The sequence below is a fragment of the Sturnira hondurensis genome, unplaced genomic scaffold (assembly GCF_014824575.4).
Source record: "Sturnira hondurensis isolate 20B ecotype Veracruz unplaced genomic scaffold, ASM1482457v3 Scaffold0014384, whole genome shotgun sequence".
Classification (NCBI taxonomy): domain Eukaryota; kingdom Metazoa; phylum Chordata; class Mammalia; order Chiroptera; family Phyllostomidae; genus Sturnira; species Sturnira hondurensis.
In genome coordinates this window covers 3,915,776-3,935,991 of record NW_028087015.1, presented here as the reverse complement: position 1 = coordinate 3,935,991, position 20,216 = coordinate 3,915,776, and the positions used below count along the sequence as shown (strand labels likewise).

General features: G+C 38.3%; 1 protein-coding gene across 2 annotated transcripts in view; it reads left to right on the top strand.

Annotated features, from left to right (window-relative positions):
* Positions 1 to 20,216, top strand: part of RNF180 (ring finger protein 180) — a 157,247-nt gene that overhangs the window by 122,523 nt on the left and 14,508 nt on the right. For both annotated transcript variants that reach the window (XM_037062875.1, XM_037062874.1), the window contains one exon: positions 1,363 to 1,491. In XM_037062875.1, coding sequence (XP_036918770.1) covers positions 1,363 to 1,491 — 129 coding nt within the window. The remainder of the gene's footprint in view (positions 1 to 1,362; positions 1,492 to 20,216) is intronic.

The following is a 20,216-nucleotide window of genomic DNA, read 5'->3' as shown; positions in this document are numbered from 1 at the left end:
AGTTAATGAGTGTAGTGGTTTTAATATGTACCCTCACTTGCCCAGAGTCATCTGTTTTTTAAATTGTTTCTTTTGGTATTAAGTATAAATTGTGGATCCATTTTTTTCTGTGAATTAGGTAAGAATCAATCCAAGAGCATAATTAGGAAATAATAGAGAAAAATTAATGGAATTGGTATGAGCAGAAAAGCTCACAAGCATGAACAGGATGGAAACTAAGGAAATGCTGTAGATAATAATTGTGAGATGAAAGTAAGAGGCACCATTGATGGAAAGGCTGTAGTTAATATAGTTAGTGACCAACTGTGTACTGGCCTCTCCAAGAAGAACTTTGCCATTAAGCTGTGCTATTCAGAGCGTACCTTGCTCTCCATGGCTCAGTATAAAGACTTTCCACTCCTTGAAGTGAGTACATCATGCGTGTCCTGTGGTCTGTGTTTACCTGAAATGAATATTTTCTTTTTCTAGCTCCTTAGCAAGCTTCTGAAAGGTTGAGAATTTTTTCATTTTTCCCAACTTCCTTTAATCAGCAGCATTAGACTCAGTAAATATTCAACCCATCAGGTGTAGAATGAAATAGACGATGAAGTGGAAAGTTTTAAAAGGATATTTCCTTTCTCTTATCATTCCTGAGCCTCACATATTGGACCATAGCTATTCTATTACTACACCCCGAACACATCACTCCCCTTTGCTGTGTGCCTATTATTTCCATCTTTTATCTGCAGTCTTCTTTTTTTTAAGATTTTATTTATCTTTAGAGGGGAAAGGAAGGAGAGAAATATCAATGTATAGTTGCCTCTTGTGAGTCCCCTGCTGGGAACTGGCCTGCAACCCAGGCATGTGCCCTGACTGGGAATCAAACTGCGATCGTGTGGTTCGCAGGCCTGTGCTCAATCCACTCAGCTACAACCAGCCAGGACTTGCAGTCTTCTTTTTTATCACTTTTATTAATATTGGAATACAGTTGTCTCCATTTTCCTACCACCACCTTCCCCTGCCCTATCCACCCGCACCTCCCACCCTCAACCCTCCCCTCATATCATCAGTTTTCTTGAGGGCAGGAACCGTGCCTTATGATTCGTCACTGCGTCCTCCCCATCTGGCGTGTATCTGACATAGGGGCGACACAGTAGAAGCATATTCTGTGTGTAGGCACATCAGAGTGGCCTCAGATATGAATTATGTTTGCTTGACTTAAAAAGAAAATTGACTGCACTTTTGTCTTCACCATCTTAAAGAGATCTGAATATATTATCAAAATAATATAACAATTACTTTTTTATATTCTCACCATTTGAGTAAAATGGGTTGAGTAGAATTGTTATATTACAAATGCTATTTTCTTTCACTTTATTCTAGAATTGAACAATGCCACAAAAACATTCTTCACTAAAGAATATTTGAAAATAAAACAAAGCTTTCAGAAATCCAGCTCTGCAAAATGGCCTCTACCAAGCTGCAGGAAAAGAGCATTCCGTCTTTTTGGAGGTAAGGAAACTAACCCCTCTCCTCGACAAAAAAAAGTCTGCCAACTTTGTCCAAGCTCTCTTTTTAAAGCTGTTTTCTTCCTGCCTTAGAAATATTAGTAGAAACATATTTGTGAATTGATCAGTTGTTAGTAAGGATGTTGCTGAACACTACAGGTGTGCATGTGAAGAAAACAGAGACTATGCAGTAAAAGCAAAATTGACTTTGCCTTTTTGTCATTAATGTTTAATGTGTGGATAACGGAATTCATCTCAAAAGTAACAGACTCGTGGAATGCTACATTTGACAAAAGCACTGGTATTCTTTATAAAGGTTCTGAATAATTGATCATCATAAGCTGTCTGTTTAGTTTTAATGTTTTACAGTCATCCCACAAGATTAGGACAAGAAGACAGTGGCTGAGCCTGGTTTAGAGAGTGTCTCAGAGACACACAGTGGACTGAGAATACTGCTATCTGTGTTCAGGCAGGTCTAACTAGCATTTGACTTCAGGGATGTCATCAAAACCTGTTTTTTTTCTGTGTGCTTTTTTTAGTTTTATTTTTATTGTTTATGCTGCTACAATTGCTCCTACTTTCTCTCCCTTTCTCCACTTCCACCCAGCCCCACCATCTCTTCACCCTAAACTACTCTCCACACTGTTGCCCTTGGGTTGGTTGTACATAAATGTTCTTTGGTTAATCCCTTCTCCCTCATTCACCCCATTTCCCGCCCTTTTCCAGCAACTGTCAGTCTGTTTCATGTATCTAAGCTTCTGTTACTATTTTGTTCCTTGCCTTACTGTGTTCATTAGATTCCACATATAAGTGAGATCATGTTATTTTTCTTTCACTAACTGGCTTAAGTCACTTAGCACAATTTTCTCCAGGCTCATCCATATTGTTGCAAAACATAAGAGTTTCTCCTTTTTTACTGCTATATAGGATTCCATTGTGTGAACGTACCACGGCTTGTTTTTATCCACTCATCTGCTGATGGGCACGCTGTTTCCAAATCTTTACACTATTGTTAATAGTGCTGCTATAAACATAGGGGTGCATATATATTTTCTCTTGTATTGGTGTTTCAGGATCCTTGGGGTACAATCCCAGGAGTGGAATCGCTGGGTCAAAAGGCAGTTCCAGTTTTAATTTTTAAAGGATACTCCATACTCTTTTCTATAGTGGCTGTACTAATCTGCATTCCCACCAACAGCACACTGGGGTTCCATTTTCCTCCAAACCCTACCAACACTTGTTGTTTGTTGATTTATTGGTGACAGCCAGTCTGACAGGTATAATAAGGTGATAGTTCATTGAGGTTTTAATTTTATTCTCTCCAATGATTAATGGTGTTGAGCATTTTCTCATGTGTACAGGAGCTCTGTATATCTTCTTTGGAGAAGTGTCTATTCAGGTCTTTTGTTCATTTTTTAGGTTGTTTGACTTCCTGGTGTTGAGTTGTATTAGTTCTTTGTATATTTTAGAGATTAAATCCTTGTCAGATATATCATTGCCAAAAATGTTCTCTTACACAGTCGGTTCTCTATTTGTCTCGCTGATGGTTTCTTTAGCTGTACAGAAGCTTTGTAATTTGATGTAGTCTCATTTGTTTATTTTATGCTTTGTTTCTGGTGCCTTAGGAGATATATTGGCAAAAAATATTTCTACATTGTATATCTGATATTTTACTCCTTGTCTTTTCTTCTAGGATTTTTATGGTCTAACAACCTATATTTAAGTCTTTTACCATTTTTTAGTTTATTTTTGTGTATGGTATAAGCTGCTCATCTAGTTTCATTTTTTAAAATCTTTTGTTTCTGTCTTCTAATCTGTAAAATGAGAGTAATTATATCTGCTCCACCTAATTAACAGAGTTGTTGTAAGAATCCAGTCAGCAAATGTGGAAGTACATTTTAAATTATAACTAATTATACTATATAGATATAAGGAATTGTCAAAATAAGGGCAAGACAACTTATAAGACCTCTTTCACCTTTGAGAATTTGTTCCTGTACAATGTGGACATAAAATATAATTTAACTTTTATAAACTCATGGTATATCAAAGCATGAACTACTGTGCATTTTTAGTATTTGCCCCTTATGATATTATGGGGTCTGGATGGAAAGGTTTGGATCAGAGACATGGGGAACCATGGTCCTCGGGGAACAGGAGGCACTTCTGTGCAGGAAGATGGGTAATAATACCAGCACAGCAAGGATGTCGGCCGAAAGGAGAAAGAAACAGAGCCTGATGGTTGAGGTAAAAAAAATAATTGATTTACAAACTCCCTAGGGTTTGAAGAAAGTTGTTTAAGGACAAATATAACTTTATACATGCTTTGAATGAAGACAGTAGCTTAAGGACATTATATAAGTACATACTACTGTTTTTAAATGGTTAGTAACTGTAGAAACTCACTATTAAAATGAGTTGGTATTAAAAAAAACATTTAAAATGTTTCAAATTTGGCCCAAAATATACTATGAAATCAAATACAAGAAAATCAGTCTGTCTTAAGGGATTTCATACCAAAGAAGAAAAATTTGTAATATAAGTTCTGTATTTTAACAGATTCCATTGTGTCTTGCCTTCTACCCATACACTCAAATTTTTAAAAGAATAAAGCGCCTTTCTGATAACCCTGTGATTCCCTTCATCTTTTTGCATTCTGGAACTGAAGCTATAATTTAAACAGTTGCTTCTTTGCAATTTCATCTTATTTGTCCTCTACGTAGGAATTCTACAGAACTTAACTTTTTATAAGTTTTTAAGGAGGAGATTCAAAGTAGCTTTATTACACAACCTACCTTAAGAAACATAATATGTTACCGTTGGGAGCTTAGTTGAGCTGAGCAAGAGCCAAGCTGTCAGGCTCAGCCAAAAGGAAACCGAAAGAGTTAAGCCTTTAATCACTTGGTGCAATGTATAGGCAAGAATCTACAGCCGAAGGACATGCCCACTCCTCCCACCCGTTCTGTTTTCCTCTGTGGAACGACACACTGGGTCTGCAGGAGGTGAGGGTCATCTCACTGCTGAGGGTGTTCTGACCGAAAAGCACTGGCAGTTTCACGGGCCCTGAGGCTTGTGAGAGGTGTTTGTGGGGGGAGGGAGGGCAAATTAGAAGGGCTAGGAGGAGAAAAGTAAGAGCTAATTCAGAGTCAGAAAGAGTCTTCAGGGTTTCGAAAAGGTCTCAGCAGAGGCGCCTGAAGAAGCCCTCTGCCCGAGGCCTCTGATAAGGACCACGGTAGGGGTGCAAGTGCTGGGACTGGGAATGTCAGTGTGTGAAAGAGTGTCACTCGCCAGGGGCGTGAGACCTTGAGTGCAGCTCCTTCACAGATGACAGTCACGGGCTGGACACCAAGACAGGTGTGGGCACCTTTCTCCCCAAGGCCACCCAGGAGGGTGGCCTGTAATTGTCACAAACATTAGCTATATTTTCTGAATTCTATGTTTTCATTAAAGGCTCTGTAATTGTCACAAACATTAGCTATATTTTCTGAATTCTATGTTTTCTAAAATGTGTTTTATTTTACCTTTATTAAATTTATTGGGGTGACACTGGTTAATAGGATCACACAGGTTTTAAGTGTACACTTCCGATCTAGGTTTGTATACTGCACTGTGTGCCACCGCCTGCAGTCACACCACCTGCAGTCCCCTTATGTCACCTTCTGACCCTCCCCACTCCCTCACCCCTTTCCTTGAGCAGTCACCACACTGCTGTCTGTGTCTGAGGGTTTCAGTTTTGTATGCCACATATGAGTGAAATCATGATAGTTTTTAGCTTTTTCTGACTTATTTCATTTAGCATAATATTCTCGAGGTCCATCCATGTTGTCACAAATGGCAGTATTTCATCTTTTCTTATGGCTGAGTAGTATTCCGTCGTACATTTGTACCACGGGTTCTGTATCCAGTTCTCTATTGAAGGACACTTGGGTTGTCTCCATCCCTTAGCTACTGTGAGTAATGCTGCAGTGAACATAGGGGTGCATAGATCTTTGCAAGTACATGTTTTCAAGTCTTGGGGGTAGATACCCAGGAGAGGGATTGCTGGATCATATGGTAGCTCTGTGTTTAACTTTCTGAGGAACCGCGTACTGTTTTCCATAGTGGCGATATCAGTCTCCATTCATGAACTGGACTCCTCAATTACCAGCATTACTGAAGTACCTTCTGTACTGTTGTTTGGTTTCTGTCCCCTGAATTTTGTATTTAGTATTTCTTTATATACATATACATAATCAACATTATTCAAGTCTGGTTGTCTTTGAACATTTGCAGTGGTAACAACGTATATACTCGTCTCTGTGCGCTTTATCACTCAGCATTACGTCTCCTGGGTCACGGCACTCAGTGGTGCAGCTACCCTCATTTCTCTTCACTGCTGTGCCGTCGTCTGCCATGGCACAGTCTGTCCACGCTCCTGGTGACAAGCACCTGAGTTGTCCAGGCTTGGGTTATTATAAAAAATGCTGTTATAAACATTTTTCGTGTCTCCTGGAGCATGAGTTCCTCTAGAGTGAATTCCATTAGAAAACTGCTGGTTCAGAAGAAAAGCACGTCTTTACTTGATTACCTAAACCAAGCCATTTTCCTAAATGACTGTATTGATTTACCCTCAGCTTTATCTACAAATATGGGATTTGCAACTTTAGATTTTGCCAGCCTGAAAAGTATAAAGTAATATCAGGGTTTTTATTTCAATTTCTCTAATTACTAATGGGAATTTAACGTAGCTTTATACATGTGCTGGGTGACTTTCTTCAACTGTGACATTCATTTATTAATTTTGTCCATTTTTCTATTGATTGTATTTTTCTTGTTGATTTTTGAGAGTTTTAAGAATATTTTTGGTGACTCCTTTTTCTGTTAATTACATGAATCGTTGCTGTGGTCTTGTCACTTTATGGTGTCTTTTAATGAATTATAGTCCTCATTTGCTCCGTCATCTCTCTGGTGAGCATTATCTGCCTCAAGAAATTCTTCCTTATCTGCCCAGGGTCATAGAGGTATTTTCCTGTGTATTTTTCAAACGGACTTAAAAGTCTTTGGAATTTATCTCTAATAGTTTCAGAATCCTTCGAATGCGTGTTAGCGTTTTGGATGCCTCTTCTGTAACTGCTTTCCTCATTTTTTCTGGGGGTTTCTGCCTTCATCAATTGTCCAGAATTTCTTGTATAGTCTACATATTAATCCCTTGTCAGCTTTACACATTACAGATTTTTATCCTAATTTACAATTTGTATATTAAATTTGCCTGTGGTGTTTTTCATTGAAATAAATCCTTAACTTTGAAGTTTTGCTCAAGAAGTTTTCCCCCATTAGATTTCTTTATATTAATTTTTCAGTTTTACCATTTTCATTTCAGTCTGTATCCAGACTTCACCACTTGTGTTGTGCTGCAGAGGGCTCATGTCTGTCTTTTTTTTTTAAAGTTCACCCGAGGATATGTTTCTTGAGTTTAGAGAGAGAAGAAGGGAGAGAAACATCTATGTCAGAGGAACATCGATTGGTTGCCTCCTGTACATGTGACCCAACAGGTGTTCAAATCCGCAGCCTAGGTATGGGCCCTGACTAGAAATTGTACCCATAACTTTTTGCTCAGTCCCTCCCTCCCCTAACCTCCCTGCTGAATAGCTGTCATCTGCTCTCCATCTATGAGTCTAACTCTGTTTTGCTTGTTAGTTCAGTTGGCTCATTAGATTCCACATATGAGTGAAATCATATGGTGTTTGTCTTTTCAAATTAGTGTTCTCATTTCCTTTTGATAAGTACCTAGATGTGGAACTGCTGGGTCCTGTCAAATATCTATTTCCAGTGTTTTGAGGACTCTCCATACTGTTCTCCATAGGAGTCATGCTGGTTAATAGTTCACTGGCAGTGTGCAAGGGGTCCCATGTCCTCACCTCCTCTCCAGCTCATGTTATTTGTCTATTTTTTTGTAATAGCCATTCTGACTAGTGTGAGCTGGTGTGTCATTGTGGTTTTGATTTGCATTCCCTCGCTATTAGTGATGTTGTCTATTTATAGAGTTTGGGGTACTTTCAACAAAGACAGCCATCTATCTTACCTATAAATAAAGACAGTTTTATACCTTTCAATCTAATACATATACATTTTCTTTTCTTGCTGTATTTTCTGAACTAGGAATTCTCTATTTTTAATTATATTTTATTGATTATGCTATTACAGTTGTCCTGATTTCCCCCCCTTTGCTTCCCTCCACCCAGCACCCCAACTACCTCAGGCAACCCCCCCCCAACCATTGTTCATGTCCATGAGTCATGCTTATAAGTTCTTTTTTTTTAATTTTAATTTTAATTCAATTCTTGTTCAGGTACAGTTTTCTGTCTTATATTCCCAGCCCTTCCCCCCCCCCCCAGTGCTCCTCACCTTAGTTATTGTCCATGTGTCCTTTATACTTGTTCATGTGAGTCCATCCCCTTTTCCCCTATGATTACTTTGGCTACTCCATTTCCTACACTGTGCTTTACATCCCCACAGCTATTCTGTAACTACCTATTTGTACTTCTTAATACCCTCACCTTCTCACCAATTCCTCCACACCCCTCTTCCATCTGGCAGCCATCAAAATCTTCTCCGTATCCATGACTCTGTCTCTGTTCCTATTTGCTTAGTTGGTATTTTAGATTCAATTATTGATACATATGAATTTTTGCCATTTTATTGTTCATAGTTTTGATCTTTTTTCTTAAATAAGTCCCTTTAACATTTTATATAATAATGGTTTGGTGATGATGAACTCCTCTAGTTTTTTCTTCTCTAGGAAACTCTTTATCTTTCCTTCAATTCTAAATAATAGCTTTGCTGGGTAGAGCAATTTTGGCTATAGGTCCCTGCTTTTCAAAACTTTAAATGTTTCTTGCCAAATCCCTTCTAGCCTACAAAGTTTCTTTTGAGAAATCAGTGGACAGTCTTATGAGTACTCCCCTGTAGGTTACTAACTTCTTTCTCCTGCTTCTTTTAAGATTCTCTATCTTTAACCTTTGGCATTTTAATTACCATGTGTCTTGGAGTGGGCCTCTTTGCATCCATCTTGTTTGGGACCCTCTGTGTTTCCTGAACTTGCATGTCGAGAAATTAGAGAAATTTTGTTCGCAAATAGATTTCCAATTTCTTCCTCTTTCTCTCCTTCTGGCACCCCTATGAGAAGAATGTTGGACCTCTTGAAATTGTCCCTCATTTTTTGGATTCTTTTTGTTGTTCTGATTGGTTGTTTTTTGCTTCCTTATGTTCCAGATCATTGATTTGATTCTCAGCTTTATCCACTTAACTGTTGTTTCCCTGTAAATTGTTCTTTATTTCAATTTAGTATATCCTTTGTTTCTGACTAGATCTTTTTGTGCTGCCGAGGTCCTCACTAAGTTCCTTGAGTATCCTTATAGCCAGTGTTTTGAACTCTGCATCATCATATAGATTGCATATCTCCATTTCGTTTAGTTCTTTTTCTGAAGTTTTGATCTGTTGTTTCATTTGGGCCATGTTTCTTTGTCTCTTCATTTTGGCCCCTTTCCTGTGTTTGTTTCTATGATTAGGTTGAGCTGCTGTGACTCCCTATCTTGGTAGTGTGGCCTAATGTAGTAGGTGTCCTATAGGGTCCAGTGGCACTCCCTGCCCTATCACCCAAGCTGTTTGCTTGAGGTGCACCCTTCGTGTGAGGTGAGTACACCCTCCTCTTGTAGCTGAGCCTTGGTTGCTGTTGGCAGATCAATGGGAGGGATTTACCCAGGCCAGTCAGCTGCAAGGATTGGCTGTGACCACTGACCACCAACCTCCACCCACTGTGGAGGATCAGCTGTGCAGGGACAGTGTGGTGCTGCTCCTATGTTGTCTGTAGCTGTCCACTGGGTGCGCTGGCCCTAGGGTTTCCTGGGCAGTGCAGGCCAAGGTGACCCCCCACGTGTGTTTAGCCTGGGGCACCCTGCCTGAGCTATTAAGCAATCTGACCTGGCTACTACTCCATGCCGGGCTTGGAGATTCCCAGGCAAAGACAACCTGTGAATATATGCTGGCTGCTGCTATTGCTGGGCCTGGGGCTCACTGAGACCAGCTGTTTCTTATTTGAGAGAATTTAGGAAATTGTGAAGCAGGAGCCATTCATTTGGAAAAGTAGCTTGAATGGGCCTGTAATTTGGGTAGGGTGGAGTCTCAGGGAATCTCCAAGGCAGGTCAAACAGCGTTAGCCAGGTTGATGGAGTCTCAGATATGGCACCAGCTTGCCAGCTCTGTGGCTTTGTAGGGGGGAAGTTTAGAAAAGGGACAGTGGCCTTTGCTCGCCTTGATGCCAGACACTGCAGTTTCTCCCTGTGTGCCGCTGGTGACTTTCAAGCTGCTACCCTGATGCTGGAGGTCAGAGGGAGTGAGTCTGAGTAAGTCTTAGTGTGGGTTCTTTAAGAGGAACTGCTTGGGGCTTCAGCAGTGTCATCCACCGACTCAGTCCCCACTGGTTTTTGCAGTCAGAGTTCTGGGGACTTTACTTACTGGTACTGGAACTCTGAGTTGGGGGGCTCAGTGTGGGGCTGCGACGACTCGCCTCTCCCAAATTTTTATCTGCCACGTGTGGGTGTGGGACCAGCCCATTCTATGTCTGCACCCCTCCTACCAGTCTGGATGGATGTGGTTTCTTTAATTCTGTAGTTGTTAGCTTTCCATTGGACTTGATTTCTAGTGGTTCTGAGTGATGGTTATTATATAATTCTGTTGTAATTTTGATGTGCTTGTGCAAAGAGGGGAGCCCTGTCTCAGACTTCTCTCCGATTTTCAATAGAAACAGTGGGAGCAGCAGCTCTTATTTTAAAAGGACGGCTTTTAATATTATATCATTCAGTAGAACTGTTACTCTCTGTTTGGTAGATACCCTGTAACAGACTTTAAGTGGGCTCCGTTTGTTCCCAATTTGCTAATAGTTTTTCTTGAATGACTTTTTAATTTTGTGAAAATTTTTCAGCCTTTCTTGACATGATCACAGTGACTTTCCATTATCAATCCGTTAATGGACTGAATGACATTAATAGATTGTAATCATTTTCCGAATGTTACAGTGTTATATTTCTGGAATAAACTTAACTTGATCATTCTTATAACTGCTAGATTTGGTTTGCTAGTAGTTTGTTTTGAGATTTTTACATCTGTATTCATTAGTAAGATTGCATCTATGCTCTCTTTTTCACAGTCTATTTTGTTAACGTCTCCTTGGATCAGTGTATGTAATTTATCTTTTTGCTAGGAATTTGTTCATTTTTTGTTTAAAGTTTGTTGATAAAAGTTTTTTTGTCTCTTTTAATGTCTCCTGTATCTATAGTTATATTCTCTTTGTATTCTTAATATTATTTGCTCATGCTCTTTTTTGTCCCAGCTCTTGCTAGATATTCATCAATTTTATTATTTTAAATAGTCAGTTTTTTAAATTAACTCTATAATATCTTTATCTTCTGTTTCATTAATTTCTGCTCTTCATTAAATCCTTACTGCTATTCTCTGTCAATTCTGTCCTTTTTAATACCATATTAAGGTGGCTTTCAAGGTTATTGTTTTTTCCTTTTCCTTTTTAAAAATTATTATCTAAAGCTATGTATTTTCCCCTCAGTAATCTTATACATTACATGTAGTATTTTTGTTACTCTTCATTTCTAATTATTTTTTTAAAGAAATAAACCTCAGGTAATTAGACATTGATTGAATCATCTTTTTTTTTTTAAGGTTTTATTTATTTATCTTTAGAGGGGAAGGGAAGGAGAGAGGGAGAGAAACATCAATGTACGGTTGCCTTTCATGCGTCCCCTGCTGGGAGTTGGCCTGCAGGGAACTGGTCTGCAATCCAGGCATGTGCCCTGACTGAGAATCGAACCGAGATCGTCTGAGTCACAGGCCCGCGCTCAATCCACTGAGCTACACCAGCCAGGGCTGATTGAATCATCTTGATTAAAAATAAAATGGTACAAAGTTAAGAACATATTTGAAAACTGGCACCATGATTTGCATAGTTAATCCGCATTTACTCAACATATCTTACCATTCATTCCATGTTCATTGCTTCCCTAAGAAAAGCTTGCTTATTTTCAGCCTTGTTGTTAAGGTTGCTGAAAGGAAGTCAAGTGGTTGGGCTTATCATACAGGAAGGAACAGACGTCCCCATAGATGCCTTTTGCTCCACAAAATTAGTGTTCTTTCCACAAAAAACCAAAAAATTTTAACATAGTTTTAGATTTTCTAGCCAATGAAGCTCCTATAAACTCTTTTGGAATTCATTCAGCCATTGAAGTAGCTCATACTTACCCTAAATTAGACCCATTCCTTTTCAACCTTCCAAATAGTATCTTACAGATATTGTTGAGTAAACAGACACATTTTATTTTTTCTTCTTAAAAATACACACGTACTTATGCATAAGTGGGTAATGTGAAAAGGAATGGAAATATTCTAGGTAAATGTGAGCTAGCACTTTACATCTCATATCAGGTGCTGGTTGTGCCAATGGCTCTGTTAAGCGATCTAAGTTCTTTCCTCTGAAGTACCTACTGTTTCCAGACATAGCATCTCAGTTGTCAGTATTGAGTTGATGCATTTCCAGCCATATTAGCTGGTTCCCTAAAAAAAAATTACATAAGTAAGTATACCTATAATATTAAAACAATATATAAAAAGCATACAAGCTAACATATCTTACTAATATCTTTTTGCCAAAAAAAAGTTCCACATTGTTGACTTTTTTTTCCTAAATATACTCAAGTCAAAGAAATTTAAAAAGTCATTTAATATTCCATGCCCTCGTTTTTCTGGCTTTCAGAAACATACAGCTGAAATGCCAGTATCTGAGATATGTTTATGACAAACCCATGCATTTTTTGTAAAAGACTGGAGAATTGTTTTATTTAATCGTTAGTTTTCCTGAAGGTTTTAGCTTGATTCTGCAACTTTAAACATGCTCAGTATAAATGAAGGAATATCCACATGGAAAAGAAGACGAAACAGTGAATGCTCAGACAGCAGGAGTTTGAATATAACCTAGAAACATGCCTTCCCAAAAGTTAGAGGTAAGCCAGAGAGGTTTTAAAATGTGCCCTAGACTTGGTGTGCTGCATTTAGCAGAAAGGGCATTAACCTCTACATCTGTCTCCTCTGAAACTGGAACAATTTTGTTCACAGATAATTTTTTGAAAGGGCCTGCGAGTTTCAAAGTATCTTTTCCTTTCTATTTATTTTCCAGTGGCAGAATCAGGCCCTGTTTTTGCTCTAGGTTTTACTTATGAGTTTAAAATTTATTTGAGAAGCCAACCCAGTAACAAGCCTTATCATAAACTGCTTTAAAAACAAGAGATACATGCAATTTTCCCAACATGTAAAATGCAAATGACAGGGAACTTGTCCATCTTTACAGCTCCATCAGACAAAATTTTATGTTGAATAGCTATCTTCTCACAGTTTCCTTTTATTGGTTCAGGTCTGTTTTAATCTTCCTCCCTGTGACTGTTCTTTGACTATATGGACACATTTGATGTTCTCTGCAAATCTTTATTCCACACACACAGTAATCCACTTTCCTTCGACTGTTCTGGAATGCGGTTTCTGCCTAGGTCCTGGTTGCCTGCTTCAGGGATTCTAAAGAGCCTAGGCCGTTCCCTTTCTTCTCAAATGTTATTCTAGTGCTGGGTCACTGCATCCATGGTTGTTTTCTAAGGCTAAATAGTTCAACTGAGCCATGGACACAAATTAAAACATTAACATTTTTACTTCTATATTCAGTTCATGATCCAAGTAAATTAGACAAATTATGTATTTTATCCAAATATCACCATTTCATAACTGTTATTTTAAAAATTACTAACAGTTTTGTTCTCTCCTTCTCTTTCTTTCACCTTCCCCCTCCCCCTTTCTCTCTCACACACTCTCACACATACACACAAAAACCAAATGCATCCCTTTCATTGTTTCTCATATTAGAGGTTGCTTTTTAATTTCATAGAAAGTTGGATGTTGGTAGGAAATACTAATGAAAATAGTTTTATTAAAGTATAATTGACATACAACACTAGTTTCAGGTGTATGACATAGTGATTCTACATTTATGTACTTTGCAATGTGATCACCACAGGAAGTCTAGTCACTGCACCAAGTTGTTCTTGACCGTATTGCCTGTGCTGTCCATTGTGCCCCCAGGGCTTACTTGTTTTACAACTGGAAGTTTTTACCTCTTATTCTCCTTGACCTTTTTACCCATCCCTTCGCCCTCCTCTTTTATGGCAGCCTTCAGTTTGTTTTCTGTATCTGTGAATCTGTTTGCTTTGTTTTATCACTTACTTTGTTTGTTAGATTCCACATGTAAGTGAAATCATAAAACATTTGTCTTTCTCTGTCTGACTTAATTCACCTAATATCATCTAGGTCTATTCATGATGCAAATGGCAAGATTTCATTCTTTTTAATGTTGAATAATATTCCATTATATATTTATACCACATCTTCCTTATCCAATCATTTATCAATGGATACTTAGGTTACTTCTAAAACTGGCTTTTGTAAACAATGCTGCAAAGAATATAGGGGCATATATCTTTTCAAATTAGTGTTTTCATTTTCTTCAGACAAATGCCCAGAAGCGGAATTGCTAGGCTGGCTGTATGGTAATTGTATTTTTAAGTTTTTGAGGAACCTCCATAGTGTTTTCCGTGGTGGCTGTACTGACTTCCAGTCCCAGCAGCGGTGCATGGGGGCTTGCGTTTCTCCACACTCTCACCAACACTTATTTATTGAATTTGGTAATACCCTGCCTTGCTGGTGTGAGGTGACCTCTCATGGTCGTTGTAACTGGCATTTCCCGATGATTAATGATGTTGAGCAACTCTTCATGTGTCTGTTGGCCCTATTTCCTCTTTCAAGAAATGTCTGTTCAGGACCTCTGCTCATTTTTAATTGGATTGTTTGTTTGTTTTTCGATGTAGAGATGTGTGAGTTCTTTATATATTTTGGATAATTAGCCCCTTATTGAATATGTCATTTGCAAGTATCTTCTCCCAATCAGTAGGCTGTCTTTTCATTTTGTTGTCGGTTTGCTTCACTGGGCAAAAAGCTTTTTAGTTTGATGTGGTGCCATTTGTTTGTTTTTTCTTTTGGTTCCTTTGCCCAAGGAGACATATCCAAAAATATATATATTATAAGCGTAATGCCAAAGAGTTTACTGCCTATGTTTCTTTTAGGAGTTTTATGGTTTCCGGTCTTACATTCAAGTCTTTTATCCACTTTTTGTTTTGTTTTGCATATGGTATAAGAAAGTGATTCAGATTCATTTTTTTCCATGTATTTAATTTTCCAACGCCATTTATTGAAGAGACTGTCATTTCTCCCTTGTACATTCTTTTCTCCCATGGCATAGATTAGTTAACTAATTGCCTATATAAGGGTCAGTTTATTTTTGGACTCTCTAATCTGTTCATTATTAATCTGTGTGTCTGTTTTTGTGCCAATAACATGCTGTTTTGATTATGATAGCTTTGTAATAGAGTTTGAAATCAGGGAGTGTGTACCTCCAACTTTGTTCTTTCTCAAGATAGCTTTGGCAGTTCAGGGTCTTTTGTGGTTTCATGTAAATTTTTGGAATATTTGTTCTAGTGCTGTAAAACATGCCATTGACATTTTGGTCGGGGTTGCATTAAATCTGTAGATTGCTTTTGATAGTTTGGACATTTTGACAATATTGATCCTTCCAGTCCATTAAAAACACTCGCACTTGTAAGGTAGATGCATACATGTGCACATTCAGTTAAAGCCCACCTACTGACCAGAGGACCTCTGAAGTCAGCATGAGAAACAAATCCTTATGGTGGGAGAGGGTGGCTGCACCTGACCGGTCCCTGAGCCCAGTTTTAATAGTGTGCTTTTCCAAATAGTAATACTTTTTCTAACTACACTGCAGAATATATGACACAAAATTTAAATGTATCTGTACACACACACATACTAGGATAAGAAGTTTTACTAAAATCTGTAATAAGACGACTCTGCTACTGGACACTGGATTTTTTAAACCTTTGATTAAGAAAGACTAGAAAGGAAATGAAGGAAGCATATGCATAATTTAATCAGAGGGCACCATAATAAGCCCAACATTTATACAAAAGAAAAATAAAGTAACAAGGAAGTGCTCATTAAATAAAGTGAGTTTAAAATGTGTTATTTGCAGATGGATGAAGAGATGCAGTCAGTAGTCTCTGCAGTTTCTTAATGAAATGTCCCTAAACATTCAGACATAAATGACTGAAAACTGGAACATCTCTATAAAGCCTGGGTTGCTTCCAACTATAAAAACACTTATAACACCTGTTATGACTGGTGCAAAAAGGAACAAATTCTAAACAATTTGCTTTCCCTGGTACAAAAGACTGGATAATTACCCAACATCACTCATACTGGACCAGAAGCCCTCCATTGTCCAGAAGTCATTATTTAAAGTTTACATAAATCTTACAAATTTTATTTTACTCAAAACATCCTTAAGTTATGGAAGGAATGTTTACTTTGTTTATAGAATATGATTATAGGTATAGTCATGTTTAAAATATTTTTCAAAATAACAAAATAAGCAGCTTCTAGGGAATTGCAGTTTGCATCGTTTATTCCTTAAGGAAAGTAAAATGTAAGCTACTCAATTTCATTTCAGTCAAGTGAGCATTTAGTTTGATGATATTAATAAACAAATTAAAAAATTGCATAAGAGATAACCATCAACATTCATAATCTTAAACTAGAATTTCTAGGAGGTGGGCTTCCTAAAATAGAGCAACTACCAAATAAGACCATTATTATGAAACAGAATTTTAAATCTCATCTTGGAAAATTCTACAGTCCTCAACTAACTTTGACCCCAAAAAATCTATTTTTCACGAGAGAGAAGAGCTAAAGGTTTGGGGTTTTTTCTGTTTTTATTTTTTAAGCTAAAACATTCTGTTAGTTTCTGTTTTTTCACACTTAGGACCTTGAGTGAATCCCGGTGCCCTTGTCATGCCCGACTCAGTTCATTGGGGATCTGGGAGATGGGTCTCAAATATCAGCAGTATTTAAAGCCCCTCAGGAGGTTCAAGTGTGCAGCCAAAGTGCCGATATTGAGATGAGAAGTGGGCAGGATTTATGGCTAAGTAACAAAATAGAATTGTGGAGTCACAATGTCAAGGTGCCTTGAAAAGGTCTTTTATTTATCCTATGACTCCAGGCAGTGACAGATCTAAATGATTATGAAGAATGGGTTAATCAGATGGAGTACAGGGTTATAAACAAAGGACATGAGTGGTTGTATTACGCTGGAATGACATTAACTCCGGCAGTACAGTGATGGTTTAATAGTGCATGGCAATTACCCATTTGGTTTGGATAGCAAATACAGATTTAATGGAAACTATAATGCAGATTTAAGAAATCTACATGTAATTGCACAAATCAGAGTTTAGTCAGTAGGATGAAAACAACACCTCCCCAAGGGAAATGTCGTGAGATTTGGGAGACCACAGTATTCAGTACTTCAATATTCTATCTAAAGCACTAACTCTGTTCGATTGTTTCATCATTTGTTTAAAAAAAATCACCCTGATAAACGTCTGATAAATGAGGAAAGTGGGTTAAAATGGTTATCAAGTAGTCTCGAGAGAGGAAAAGAAGTTCCAAAAAAAAGGCAAGTCTCTGGTGAAGAAGGAAGAGTTGGTTCCTGCTTCTTTCCTTTGGGGGCCTGAGGAGTACACTCGTGATACGAAGATGTGCTTGGGAGTCCAGGCCTTTTGGCCAGCTGGTGCTGCGGCTGTGGTTTGCACGTCTTCCATCGTTAGTGTACATGAGGCGGGCTTATTTATTATTGCTTAAAACAGGTGAATATTAAATCAGATGTATGACCACATACTTCAACCTTTATTAGAGTATTGGGTCACTAAAATTAATATGATAGTATAAAAATGTTTTTGTGGGGTTTTTTGTTATAAAGATTTTTAAATTTATTTATCTTTAGAGAGGAAAGGAAGGAGAGAGGGAGAGGAATATCAATATAAGGTTGACTCTCATGTGTCCCCTGCTGGAATCTGGCCTGCAACCCAGGCATGTGCCCCGACTGGGAATCGAAACACAGTCCTTTGGTTGGCAGGCCCGCCCTCAATCCACTGAGCTACACCAGCCAGGGCTGAGAATGTCTTAATGTTTCTAGATTTATAATTTGCTATTGAAAATTTGCAAACAGTTGGACATGTGGAAATTCCTGATCTTGACCTACAACAGCAGTATCAGGCTTGTGTTATAATTATCAAAGCTGTTTAATATATTTAGAACAAACTTTTCAACCATGCTAGCAATGAAATGGTTTTTATTAACAAAATCCTACTCTACATAGATGTTTCACTTCTTTAAAATTGTATTGTAGTAATTCAGGTTTTGTTGAGATTTTAGATGCTACTGTTTTGTGAAGAATTCTGTTATATTGGTACTCCAATAGAGGTGCCTACTATATTGCATTATCACTGAAAATCACTACTTCATTTCTGAAATACTTTATAGGTAGTTTACAATTAATGCAAGGTTATATATAAATTCCAGATTTTGTAGTATAATCTGAAGATATACAAGGTCTGTCTGGAAAAAGTCCAGCCATTGTTAATACGATGAGAATGGTTTGTGTGACATCAGTATAGCCTGGCAGCCAAGGAGAGTGGACTGGATTCCCACACATGAACAATGACAGCTTCACTGTACTAGTCACTGGGGGTGGTAGACACCTCGTTGAGTGAGCTTGCCATTGCATTCAAAATGAGCAAGTAGAGGAAAAAATCTGCATTAGAGTTTGCGCTAAGCTTGAACATTGCTCCATAGAAACTATTCAGATGATTCAGAAGGCCGCAGCTATGAGCAGCTGGTGATTGGCAGCTTCATCAGGACAGCACATCCACTCACGCATCACGTCCCATGCAGGGTGATTTGGTGCCTTGCAACTTCTAGCTTTTCTCAAAACTAAAATAACCTTTGAAAGAGAAGGGATTTCAGACCATCGAGGAGATTCAGGAAAATATGACAGGGCACCTGGTGGTGACTAGGAGAACTGTGTGAGGTTCCCAGGTACCTACTTTGAAGGGGACTGGGGCGTCATTGCCCTATGTACATTTCTTGTATTTTGTATCTTCTTCAATGAATGTCTCGATTTTTCACATTACATGACTGGATACTTTCTGAACAGGCTGTACACACACACACAGACACCACCTTTTCGGTATCTATTTATCCATCAATGAACACTTAGGTGTTTCCATTCTTTGGTTATTGTAAATAATGTTGCATGAACATGGAAATGACAGATAACTCTTCAAGATAATGATTTTGTTTCCTTTGTATACTCAGAAGTAGGCTTGGTCAATCATATGGTAGTTCTACTGCTAATTTCTTGAGGAACCTGCATACCACTGTCCATGGTGGTTGTACCAGTTTACATTCCCACCAGAAGTATATACAGGTTTTCTTTTCTCCACATCCTCACCAGCATTTGTTATTTCTGTATTTTTTTGACCCATACAATTGCTTTAATCTCCACAAGGTAATGTGCCTTTTTTTCCCCTTCATTTCAATTCAGGCAACACTTCTTTTTTTTCTCTGAATTTTTTAAAATTCTTTATTACAGCAGTCCCAATTTTTTTCCCTTCCACCCTCCTCCACCCAGCCCACCTCTCTAGCCCACAGTCGGTCCCCTCTCCTTTGTCCATGTCCATGTGTCATTCATGCATATTTTTCGATGCATCCCTTCCCCTTCCTTCCACCATTCCCCCACCCCCCGCCCTCCTCCCCTCCTACAGCTATCAGTCTGTTCCATGTTTCCATGTCTCTGGTTCTGTTTTTCTTGTTTATTTTGTTCATTAAACTCCAGTCAGAAGTGAGGTTGCAAGGTATTTATCTTTCGCCAACTGGCTTGTTTCACTTAGCATAATAATCTCTCCAGTTCCATCCATGCTGTCGCAAAAGGTAGGACTCCTTTCTTTCTGCTGTGTGGTATTTCATTGTGTAAATGTACCAGAGTTTTTTAATCCACTCATTTACTGATGTGCACGTGGGCTGTTTCTAACACTTGGCTATTGTAAATGGTGCTGCTATGAACATAGGGTTGCATAACTTCTTTTGAATTGGTGACTCAGGATTCTTAGGATATATTCCCAGCAGCAGAATCCTAAGACAGTCCATTTTTAATTTTGAGGAAATTCCATACTGTCTGCCACAGTAGCTGAACCAGTCTGCATTTTCACCAAAAGTGCACTAGAGTTCACTTTCTCCATATCCTTGTCAGAATTCATTTGTTGATTTATTAATGGTCAACATTCTAACAGATGTGAGGTGATATTATGGTTTTAATTTGCATCTCTCTTATAGGAAGTGATGTTGAACATTTTTTCATATGTCTGTGGGCCCTCTGTATGTCCTCCTGGAGAAGTGTGTATTCATTTTTTCAATGGTAGCCATTCTAAACAGGTGTGAGGTGATATTGTATTGTGATTTTGAATGCATTTTCCCAATACTTAGTGATGTTGAGCAATTTTTCATGTATCTGTGAGCCATTTGTACATACTCTTTGGAAAAATTTCTATTTTGGTCCTCTGCCCATTTTGTGAGGTATTATTTATTTATTTTAGAGCGAGGGGAAGGGAGGGAGGGTGAAAGAGAGGGAGAGAAACATCAGTGTGAGAGAGAAACATGAATCAACTGACTCTTGTA